The sequence below is a fragment of the Engraulis encrasicolus genome, chromosome 5 (assembly GCF_034702125.1).
Source record: "Engraulis encrasicolus isolate BLACKSEA-1 chromosome 5, IST_EnEncr_1.0, whole genome shotgun sequence".
Classification (NCBI taxonomy): domain Eukaryota; kingdom Metazoa; phylum Chordata; class Actinopteri; order Clupeiformes; family Engraulidae; genus Engraulis; species Engraulis encrasicolus.
This window is the reverse complement of record NC_085861.1, coordinates 20183708-20196207: the sequence shown is the minus strand read 5'-3', so window position 1 is coordinate 20196207 and position 12500 is coordinate 20183708. Positions and strand designations below refer to the sequence as shown.

General features: G+C 44.6%; 1 protein-coding gene across 1 annotated transcript in view; it reads left to right on the top strand.

The window, feature by feature from the left end:
- adgrb1a (adhesion G protein-coupled receptor B1a) overlaps positions 1–12500 on the top strand; it is a 137385-nt gene that overhangs the window by 39226 nt on the left and 85659 nt on the right. Inside the window, exons 3-5 of the mRNA XM_063199833.1 lie at positions 462–566; positions 2794–2961; positions 4153–4317. Coding sequence (XP_063055903.1) covers positions 462–566; positions 2794–2961; positions 4153–4317 — 438 coding nt within the window. The remainder of the gene's footprint in view (positions 1–461; positions 567–2793; positions 2962–4152; positions 4318–12500) is intronic.

Here is a 12500-nt window from a genome sequence, read left to right as displayed (position 1 = left end):
CCAGAAATAGACATTTTTAGCGCCAAAACTTACTGCACTTTGGTCATGCTACTCAATATTAGTTTATTAATGAGTGAAAAATCATGAAAACATTGAATTTGGCAATAGGCAGCACAGTTTCAATGAGCAGCATAGTTGCCATACCTACTCTGACTACCATCCTATATAGTGCACCTTTAAGGACTCAGTGAAGTTGGAAGGAAATTCGAGCAGCATTTTTACTTTCTGACCCGGGGTTTTGACCTCTCTGACACACACTGGACCCACATTCTCATCCTCCTAACATACACACACACACACACACACACACACACACACACACACACACACACACACACACACACACACACACACACACACACACACACACACACACACACACAGACAGACAGACTCACACCTCCTCCCCGCACACTCCTTGTCCCGCCTAACATCTGTGGCCTTGCCGCACCCCCCCGCAGGCAAGGGGCGTGGCAGCTCTCGCAGCCAATCGCTGCGCTCCATGGACAGCCGCAAACGCGACGAGTCCGACAAGACGCGCGGCGGCGGACAGTCCCCCCAGACAGGTAAGGCTACAGGCCGCTCCCATTGGTCAAGCACCCACAATCACACCTGTCCTCCTCTTTACTACCTGGCCTCCACCTCCTCACTGTAAAACATTGCAAGCCAGTTAAACGTAAACAGGTAAGTTGCCCTGCTGCCTTCAGTTTGTAGGTTAACGCTAGCCAGGTCGCGCCTTCCTAGTGACTAGTCAGGCCAGGAGCAATACAATTATTGTTTCTGATCTCCAGAAAAATGGGGAACTCCTCACACTTTGTCGGGAAGCAAACAACCAGTAGCAAACCAAGGGAGATGGGTCAACCATGCCATGTGCGAAATGTTAATTAATATGCTCTTGGTCAGACCAAGTCTCGAAGGGATTTGAAAGTTGATGATACTCAGGCTAGGTTAACTCAACTCAAAGCTTAACGCAACTTGAGGCTTTCTCAAGTTGAGTTAAGTTACAAACTTAAGGCGGCCGTTCAACTTACCTTTTTACATTTAACTGGCTGCAATGTTTCACAGTGTACCCTCCTACCTTCTCTCCTCTCTCTGTCTTCTACTGGGTGGGCCTCGCCTGGCCTCCAGACTATGATACTCACAAATACACCTACACAACAAAAATTAAAAGGAAAAAAATCCATAAGCACACACTGACTAATGCACATGTAATCCAACTTGGGTGTGAAGTAAAAAGGAAGGGGAAAAAGTTGCTTTGCAATCAAAACTGACCCATACATCCCACAATGCTGTGCATATCTGACATATATCACATGTGCATACAGTTCATTCTTAATGCACTACAGTCCTCAATGAACTCAAGTAGCATTTCCGTAAACACACAATTGAAACAGACAATTCTATACTGGACATTTCACAATTCTATACTGGATAACACATTTTGCAGTGTTTCTTCAACACTAAGATAGAAGGACTTATTTCACTCTAAAATGACTTTACAACTCAAGACTCTACAACTTTCAATTCAACACTTATAGAGTCCAATTTTATTATTTCTCAATATAAGCCAGCAAGTGTTAAATTAGCACTGCAAAACTTAACTGTGTACCATGCCTGCCAACCAACACAAGACCTTGGTAGGATCCACTTGGTTTGCCAAAGAGCTTGTGCTGATGTAGACTGGAGAGACTCTGTGTGGTAGTAGTAGTAGCAGTGGCACTACTTACTGTAGTAGTGGAGTAGTGGACTGCTCTAGTCACGTGACGTACGTGAGTGTGCTGTGTTTGGGATGATGTGGATGACGGGATGGTTATAGCGTGTCGTACCGTACGGATGCCCATATTGCTTCTTTTAGGTGAACTTGTGTTTTCATTCATCATGGCCATCATGGTTCCTTTGACATTAAAAAAAACCGATTAAAATGCAAAACCCAAGCTTAGCCCCCAAAACAAAAAAACAAAAAAAACAAATCAATCTGACAATGTTAGCTGATGAAAATCAAAATATTCTCTGTTCTCTGATGAGTTATTTTTTTGCAGAGAGAGAGAGACAAGAATGTTACTTTTTTGCTCCCCTTGGTCATTTTTTTCTTGACCTCCCTGTATCTTTCAAATATGCCTCCACTTGACGCCCCTCAGCCCCCATGCTAATATTTCAACACAGTCCCAAAAGTCCCTGACTGCCTACCTTAGTCAGTCTTTCTTGGAACAGGACAGTTTTGACAATCCTATCCAATCCACCAATCTCAATATTCATCTTAATCTAATCTGGTATGGCCTCACACTCACTCTGCACCAACAATGACTTTCCCACCACCCACAATGGTCAACCAATCAGGTGAATGGCCCAAGATGACTGACATGTCCATGGCCTAATCAGAGGAACCCAGCTAGGGCACCCTTCAAGCTGACTGACATATCTAGGCTTCAACGCATTCACTTCACTGGGAAGAGAATGCTCAAGGTATGCCATCAGCCTCTCCGAAAAACTCTGGCCAACTACCCAAAAAACGTGCACCCCTTCCTGCTCCCCAAAAATGGTCCAGCAGAGCCTTGCAGTACCCCAGTACCCATCCCTTCCCCCTTCTTCTCTCTCCCATCATCTTCTTCTTCTTCTCTGTAGTGTAGACGACTCTTCATTGCATGCTAATTAGTTTGGGCCCTTCTCCTTCCTCTTCTCCTCCTCTCCTCCTTCCTGGCTCATTCGATCCTACATCTGCCCACCCCTCCCTCCTCGCGGCCTGTCGCATCCGCCCACCCGTCCCTATGCTACGGTTTGGCGGTCGGCCAACAGAGTCGGGGCCGGCTGGCGACGAGTGGTCGTCGTGGAGCGTGTGCTCAAGCTCCTGTGGTGAGGGCTGGCAGAGTCGCACGCGCTTCTGCGTCTCCTCGTCCTACAGCACGCAGTGCAACGGCCCGCTTCGCGAACAGAGGCCCTGCAACAACTCTGCCGTGTGTCCAGGTAAGAAGCCCGTTAGCCCAGCTAGCTAGGCTCACCTTTCCCCTGCCCACCAAACCCACCCACCACCCTCCCTTATCCTATCCCATCCTATCCTATCAGCACTGCGCTGCAGCTGCGCTTTCTACCTGTCGAACCACACCTTCCTCCAACCCCAACCTTCAACCACCACCACCACCTCTCTTGGCCATGTTCCCTGCCTGAGTTATCAAAACTAGATACTGGAAACTAGCCCGGCTAGGGTCACCTCAAAACCCCTTATCTGCACTGCCGTTTTCTACCAACGTGTCCCCTCTACCATTGTGGTCTCTACCATTGTGCCCTGGTAGAGATTCTGCATGGCAGCATTTACCTCTCCTGACGAAAGGATTTTTTTGGCATGGCGTTGCCACCCTCACCCCACCAAAACAGGGATTATGTACCGTTTGTTCCCCAGGACCTAACCCTTCCACTGGACCTGATCCCCCCCCGCCCCAAAGCCTGTTGGGAAGACTTTTCAAGGTGGCCGTTAGAGCATGCTCAGAGAGGGGGTGTGTGCAAAATGTGTGGGTATACGTTCACCTCACCTCTATGTCTCTGCAGTAGAGCACATACGTACTTTACCTGCTTTCAGACGCATCTCCTCTCCGAAGCAGCTGTTTTCAAACTCACCTGTTGTCAGATTCAACCGTTCTTTCCAGGGAACCATGAAGGGGCTATTTTTTTACTCCCCCCACCACTCTCCACCGCCCCCCTCCTGCCCGGCACAGAGATTGTGTGGTCTGGGGGGGTACCGGTGCCTGGATCTATGGATCGGGGCTCAACATCTTCATCACATACACACTCACACAGATGTGTTATCACACACCTCACTGTGTACAGCACTCATACTGTAGGGCGTATCTTGCATGTAGGTATGGGCGTGCCCATATGATGTAGTGTACTGTATGTGTGGGTGGGGTGTTTGTGAGTGCGTGTTTAGATGTATGTCCACTTCTGTAGATGTGGATGAATAAATGGAAAGTCCTGTGTGTTTAACATATCTTTGTAAGTGTGTGTGTCTGTGTGTGTGCATGTGTGTATATTAACAGTGTGTGAGTACATGTATGGGTGTGAGAGTCTGCGAGTGTGTTTGTGTTTGTGTATGAACACGTGTTGGATGGACACCCTGTCCCTTTCTCTCTATAAATCATATCCTAGCTGCTCTGATTGCAGTGGATGGCGTATGGGACGAGTGGACGCCGTGGAGTTTGTGTTCGTCCACGTGTGGGCGTGGCGAGCGCATACGTACCCGCTCCTGCAAGCCACCGCAGTTTGGTGGAGAACCCTGCAACGGACCAGAGAGGCAGATGAAGTTCTGCAACATCGCTGTCTGTCCAGGTAAACACAAAACTCACAGTTAAACTCAGAAACAGGCCTCTGTTTTTCGAAAGCGTCGTTGCTAACTACTGTGGTAACGCCAAAGAGGGTGGAGTATTCAAAGAGGATTCAAAACACGCCCACCCAATGCAAAAGAGTATGCTCAACTTGGGTCTCCTAAGGGGGCGTTGTCTACTGCTTCTTCTTCTATTTTTGAGGAGTTTGAACAAGAAGTGTGCTACCGCCATCTACAGCACTAAGGGGACTCTCACTTATTCTCAACTTCAGGACTCTGAAAGTCTCCTAACCGAAGGTCTCCTAAAGGGGCGTTCACCCGACATAAAGTGGATACCAGAAATGAACTATAATGACGTATCTCTGTCTATAAGATCTCTGGTAACGCTTTATGATAGGGATACTGAATTGAAAGTCCACAAGGGTCAGTTTTTCCAAATTCCTCCCAATATCAAGCAATTCAAATTCGTTTTGAAGTACCACTAGTTAGCTGCCAACAGAGCTCAAACACAATTTACCTTCATTAGTGTTAGCAGCTAGCTACAGCTACTGTTAAACCAATTCGAAGTCCTTCATCACACTGTTTGCAATCAAAAGTGTGCCCTTTTCTTACCATTTACATTTTTTGTAAATGAATGAAAAATACTCTGTTAAAAGGTTTGTAAAATCCTGGATATAGGCTATTGATTGTAGATATTCTATAAAGCTTTAATAAAACTTTGTAAATAATAATAAGTAAGGGTTAACGTTCGGCGAGAAGGTCGCTACCGTGGAATAGCAGCACGACAGAGAGAATCTTTAGACCCCAACGCGGAGCGGAGGGGTCTTGTTCTCTCTGAAGTGCTGCTATTCCACAAAGCGACCGACTCGCCGAAAGATAACCCGCTTATTATATGGATATACTTAAATGATTCACACATGGCGGGGACATTTCTTTAGGCCTATTTAATGTTAAGTTTATTATAGTTTTTAATGTCAAAAGATTGTTGCTGCGCAAAACAAAACAGTGCCGTTGTGGAACACCGCTAGGCAACAGCTAGGTAGCCAGGACAACAGGTGTTGTCTATCACAGCAGCTGATTAGAGTCTTGTTGAAAAGTCGCTTTAGCAGTGAAAAGTCTTGTTGCCATTGACAGCGGTCTGTTATAGACCAACCCGTCCGTTATCGAAAAATAACAGACGTGCGAACGTTGGGGAGCCCCGTTGAAATGAATGGAGCATTCGACCGATGACGTCATACCATATAATAAAATTTGTTAATGTTTTGTTCTACATTGGTTAATTATTTACTGAATCTTTATAACACTTTTTTTGCATACCTTATTATAAAGTGTCACCACTACGATACCTTTCATTGAGTATCAGCAGACAATATTTGGTGTTAGTGTTTCCTTCTCACCACAATGTCACACAGAGGCTCAGTGTATTTGACAGCTCTCAATTGCCAATTTTTGTGCATTCACCAATGGTGGTGAAGAAGTAGAGGGAAAACACTCGCCTATATGTGTAAATATTATTTATTATGTACTAAATATCTAGTTACATAATCACAATTAGAGAATCCAAATCCCACTGGGCTTACACTGGGTGCGTTACGTTACGTTAAGTGAAGTTGGGTCAACAATATTGAAATTGAAAAGCGGTAACCAAATCACAGGATCCAAATCAGAATCAGCATGTTCAAGCCAACCAACAACTGTGCTTGTTCCCATCCCAGCACCTAATCTTGAACCTACTGTCATATTTAATCACAATGTCAGTGTTCGGGAACTGGAAGTTTGGTTTGCAATGCAATTTTTTTTTCTTTGCAAATGGTGATGACAACATAGTCAGCAGGTTAGCCTGTAACACACGGTCTCATTTTGTGAAGAATCTAATCCAGTATGAATACAATTAGATTGCAGGTACAGTAAACATAAAATAGTGAAGGGTCACCACTCTTCTGTTGAAAAGGATTTAGTCAAGACTTCTGAGGCCTTCGATAGGCTTGCTGCGAGCCTTAAATTACGCATGCCACCGCGCAGGGGCGCTGCCAGAAATGTTGGGCCCCATGAAAGATTCGAATTTTGGGCCCCCTTAAGGGCCCCTCTCAGTGCTTGGGCCCCCTTAGGGCCTCCTATCAGTGCTTGGGCCCTTAGAATCTGTACCCCCCCCCCCCCCCCTAGCGGCCCCCCTGCCACCGCGTGCAACCGACTGCACATACTTGCTTTAGAAGTACAAGACCAATATGCACAATTATGGAGGTATCATCCAAGAGGCAGAGAGAGACAAAGTGCAGTGGGGAAATGGTTGTAATTTTGGACAAGCTCAAGGAGAGGCTCTTGAAAAATTGTCACCATTGTCATTTTCACCGGAAAACCTCGCAATTGTCCCCAGCAATACAATTGCCCCAGCAATACAATTGCCCCCAGCCATTTTGGTGATATTGCACCGGATGTGCGCAACCTGTTCGTGCACGAAATGTGCCCTCACATGCGTATCCCGCAGCAAGCGTATTGAGGGCCTAAGTAAAAAAGGGGGGGGGGGGGAGTAAGCAGCTTGCAACTTCAGTAAACCTATTTTGCACAGACCTGAACTGTTAGGTTATCTTTTTTGCCTTTTTCTTCAAAATTACTTAATTTAACAAAGTAGATCAGAGAACAGATACAATGAGGGAACTGACTCAGTGAAGTCACCTGTGTTGGGCGGAAAATGTGGTAGAATGTGCACTCTCTGAACGTTTACTTCTTTTTTGACAGCTCTGTGAGTAATGGTCATGTATCAATAACGTTTCCCAGATGAATTGACAAAGCATCAATTCTAATGCCTCCACTGTCATCTTGAAACTGCACCGTACCTTTCATACAGTAGGCCTATTTCGCACACCTGGACAAATTTGGACAAGATACATTCACCGTTTCAAAATGTATCACACAAACAAGAATCTGTGACAGGCAGAGTTATGCATGGTAAAACAAATACATAGATGGACAGAAGGATGGATGACAGGTGGACCAATAGGAATTTGGCTGCTTGGAGGAGACATAAAAACATGTATACATTTGTCTGGGCAATTAGACACACAGAAAGAACCACTTCCAGAGGGGAGAGGAGACTGAATAAATCTTGTGGCTATTAAAGTACAGACACTGCACAAGATTCGAGCAAGTTTTGAGTGCCACCTTTGAACAAATGGAGTCCTACTCATGGTACTTGGTAATGGAAATAAAACTGGGCAGCTGAATATGGCTTCAATAGAAATAAGATTTGAAGAAGAACATTGTGGTAATGCCGAAAATGAAGTGGTGTAGGCTGAAGTACTGTTCTGCAGATGGGCTCTGCTAAGCTAAGAAGAGAAAAATGGAAAAAAAAATATGATGAGCTCTGCCTGAGAGAAGAATAGTCTGAGGGAAGCCAAGAACAGAACAGTCCAATAAGTGTTTCTTTTCTTCTTGGTGTCTGTCAGTCAGCCTAGAGCAGTGGTTTTCAAAGTGGGGGCCGGGGACCCTTGGGGGGCCGCGAGGGGATGCTAGGAGGGCCCGCAGCAAGTTGGAAGAAAAAGTATAGCAAAACGAAATAAATAAATGAATAATTAATGTACACCAAAATAATAAACAAAATAACCTAAACAATATAGCGATACTGCATTATAATTATGGTATCTCTGAACATTTCTACTATTATCATATTTTATACTGTATATCCCAATGGGGCACTTACACACAGAGTGGTTGTGGAAGGGGGCATACAGGATAAATGTGTGGCACGATCCATATAAGGGGGCCTTGGCTGGAATCTACCGGTATATGGGGGGCCTTGTCATGGTAAAGTTTGGGAACCCCTGGCCTAGAGTAGCTCGCCGCTAGGGTAGGAGCTGTTCTTCAGCGCAGCTCTGACAGCTGGGGACGTCAAGGCGCTGGCAACATGATGGATGTGCACTCTTCGCCCGTGTCCCCAGCACACAGACACACACACACACGCACACACACACACACACACACACACACACACACACATGCCTGCACGCACGCACACATACAGACACACGCCTGCACGCATAAACAAGCACTCTTTCTCTCCCTCTTTCTTTGATCACACAAACATAAACTCTCTCTCTCTCTCTCTCCTCACACACATCAACACGCACACACACACACATGCACACACAGACACACACACACACAGGCACCCTTAAAATTCATGAGGGTGAGCCTGTTTCTCTTTCACTATGAGAACAGAAAAGCCACAGAGAGTTCTTCAGTTTTGTCCTGCTGACTTTTGTAATCTCCTCTCTTAACCCCACGGGACTTTTATTACCTATGGACCCCCGGTAATTCTGAATAATTACGGAGAATGTCTGAGTTCTTAGTGCTGTGCATATGTGCCATGTCCGCAATTTGTGAGGTAATAATTCCGCCGCGAATTACCTACTGAATTTCGGCAAAACACAGACGTCCTGGGCTAATTTCACATAGGCAAGCTGCCTGCACCCCCTTCTAATGTCTGTGAATTGAGTAAATAATAGACCTTTATTTATCCCGTCCGAATGCGCCCTGAAAAATCACGGAGGTTCGGGGGTAATTGCGAATTACCAGGGGTCCATAGGTAATATTTATCCCTTGTGAATCAGGCTTTATTCGTACTGGGTTTCTCTGTTAAGACTACTCATACTTTGTAGCATAGAATGGTGTTTGAACAGTCTAAGTGTGATTGAACAGTGGACGGGTGACTATCAGTGATTCCATTTGATAAAATATAACCTGCTGTATTATTATTAGTTTAAATGGCAACATTTGATAAGTTAAAGAACATGTAAACTACTGTAAATATTTGAATTCACACTACATACACACACACTGATAAAATATCAGTATTTTATGAACAGTGAGATATTCAATTAAAATGAGTTAGTTCTGATTTAGGTGTGGCACATACAGTGCACCCCCAAAATAGTCTGACACGGAATGAGATGTGATTAGGGAAATAAATTTGGTTTTCACATTTGGCAGATGAAGTTGCCAAAAAAATCTACTATTTTTCTACTCCATTTTAGGTCTCAATGTTCTCCACCAGATCATCCTGAAAAAGGCTTTGACCTCAGTGTCAGCTAAATGGGTGTAAATAAGTGCCGTCTTTTGTTACAAGCAGAAAATATGTTTGGGCGGGTACAATTACTGCCAAAGATCTCTTGCCTCGCTGAAATGAATGTGTCCATGCCTGCGTGCGCACAGTGAAATGAATGTGTGCATGTCCAGTCGCAGTCAGACAAATGCATTTACAGCCCCCAACGCCCTCCCCCCTTCCCACACACACACACACACACACACACACACACACACACACACACACACACACACACACACACACACACACACACACACACACACACACACACACACACACACACACACACACACACACACACACACACACACACACACACACACACAAACCACAGTCAGGGCTCAGCAACCCGCTTTGTTAAATGCAAGAAGGCAGATTTTATCCATTATGGATTGTTTTTTATGAGATTTCTCTTCTCGCTACTCTGCTCATTTGGATTAAGAGGTCGTAATTTTGCCCTGCAGGAGAGTAAGTTAGAGGGAGAGGGGGAATAGAGTCGGAGACTGCTGTATGACTGTGACCAGGGCCGCATTAGTGCACAGGTTAGATATGGCTGCAGCCTAGGGCCCCCACACTTGCCAGGCCCTGATTGGCCAACAGTGAAAAAAATGCAGGATTGTGACAAGATGCAATACTGAAAATGTTATCTGCCCTGTAGAGTATTGTTGGTAGTCATGTTATCCTTACGGTAGGGACACATTGACATGAATTTGGCCAAGTGAAGCGAACTTCGCCATTCATTCCTATGAGGGAGGCAAAGGAGCGAAGGGAAGCAAAATTATTAAACCAAGTTTAATATCATGCAAATGAGGAGCGAATTTCACGTGCGGCGGCCAATCAAATCAAGAACTTGACTGTTTCATTCTATTTGATTCGCCGCGACGACCTGATGACAGTTGAGCTGTCAGAATGGAGCACTGAATTTCGCCTCTCTTGGCCTCGCTTGTTTTGCCAGCTATGTGTCCCTAGCGTTAATTCCTAGCTCAGCGGAATTTGCCTTCTGGGGGGCCCCACAGCAACCTGCAGCCTAGGGCCCCGGGCCATTGAATCTGGCCCTGTCTGTGACTGTGTCTCTGAATTTGCCCTTCGGCTGATGTTCTGCCGCCCCGGCTGATGCTCTCTTGCCCCTGCTCATGCTCTGATGATCCTGTTCATGCTCTGTTGACCCAGCTGATACTCAGTTGCCACTGATGATGATATATTCAGCTACCCTTTTACCCATTCAAATTACAGGGCAGCAGAGGGAAGTAGTACCCAGTGCCCTCAAGAAGAGGCAAAATAACTAGACTGTGGATTATGAGCATATTATTGTGAATAATTTGTAGGTTCAATGACAGTAACACTCAATTTTGGAGCACCCTGTTTTTTCCATGGAAATGGAAATCACTCAAGATTTAAAAAAAATCTCAACTTGGCATAATGCTAAAGTTGTGTTGCTTCTCATGGTGTTTTGTTCAAGGTCTGACATTGTCGGTGCATTGTTACGCATAAACGGCCACAAGGCTACACATATACTTCTGCCGACATTATTCATCAATATGTAGCAAAGCACATCCATTCAATGTTTGATAGGAATTACAAGCATTAATGGCATTCCGTCGCTGTAAATGGTAAATAGACTGCACCTCTAATGCACTTTTCCTCCCCTTCGAGCACTCAAAGCACTTTACAATAAATGCCAAACATTCACCCATTCACACTCATATTCACACGTTGGTAGAACATGTAGAACTTATGCCACTTGTGTTATTTACTGTAGGTGTAATAACTCTACTATGTAAGCACAATAAGTCTTTGTTTACTCAGTTTCTGGTTCATACTGTATATATTGAGTGACTGAAGGAGCAATGAGACTTGCCCTTGTCTGGATGTTACGTTACCATTTACTGCCCCCACTACTTCTCCTTCCTCCTAGTGTATTCTGGCCTATGAAGGCAAAGTCCAATAACTATACCATCATTGAAAATGAGAAAAAGTAATTCCAAGTATTGGTATTATGTTGTAGCCAGATAAACCAGACTAAATGTGAGATTGGATGTTTAATTCAGTCTGGCCCCGATGAATGATAAATCCAAAGATGTTGATGAGAGAACCACCTGTTGTCTTTCAAACCGTACCTGTGCCTATAGGCCAATGCTCTGAACAATGAGTGCCCAAAAAATTGCATGTTGACAAACATATTTTCTTTTGACCTGACGGAAAAGCAACACTTGCTGGTACAGTACGTGAAGTTTTTGTGGGAATATAATTGGGAACAGGAGAGTTTGGTTTGTCCAGCCCCCTTGTGCCTAAGCCATTATCAGCTTGTGTCATGTCAACATGACCGGTCAACACGACCGAAAAAATAAACATTACCTCCTTACCTCCTGATTCAATGGGTTATTTTTGTGTTAACTTCACTTTTCCTGGCCCTCCTATCATCATCCCCATGCGGCCACTTTTAAAACCACTGACCTGGTCCAACTGGAGCGCCTACTCCATCACCTGACCATGATTGTAACATGTAAATGGGGTCTGCCCATTGGTCAGATAGCCCATTAGTCCGACAGCCCATAAGACAGACAATAAGCCATAGAGGAGCATAACGCTCAGGTAGGGCTGTGCAATATATGGAATTTATATTTTGATATCAATATATCTGTCAGACAATATCAAATTTCATAATATTGATTTGAAACAATAGGCCTATTTTTGTAATTTGTTTATACTGCCAAAATATAGGTTATGCCAAGTGCAATACATTCCCCTCCACATGAGCCATTGCGAGCACAGAGCAAACTTACTACCCAACACTCATGCAGAACACATCTCTGTGTTTCTCTATGGCCCTCCACTCACACTGCTGAAGGGAGGCAAGATTGTGAATTGTGTAACACAATTTTTTATCTTTAAAATAAATATTGTCTTAAAAATTGTGATATCAATATTGACTGAAATGGTCGCTCAGGCTACTGCGGTAGAAATCATATAAATGCCTAAGGGTGTTGGCAAAGAAAGTAGATCTAACAAGAAGCGTCATTTTGTTTCTTTTCCAATATCCACTTTATGTCAGGTGAACGCCCCTTTAGGAGACCTTCGGTTAGGAGA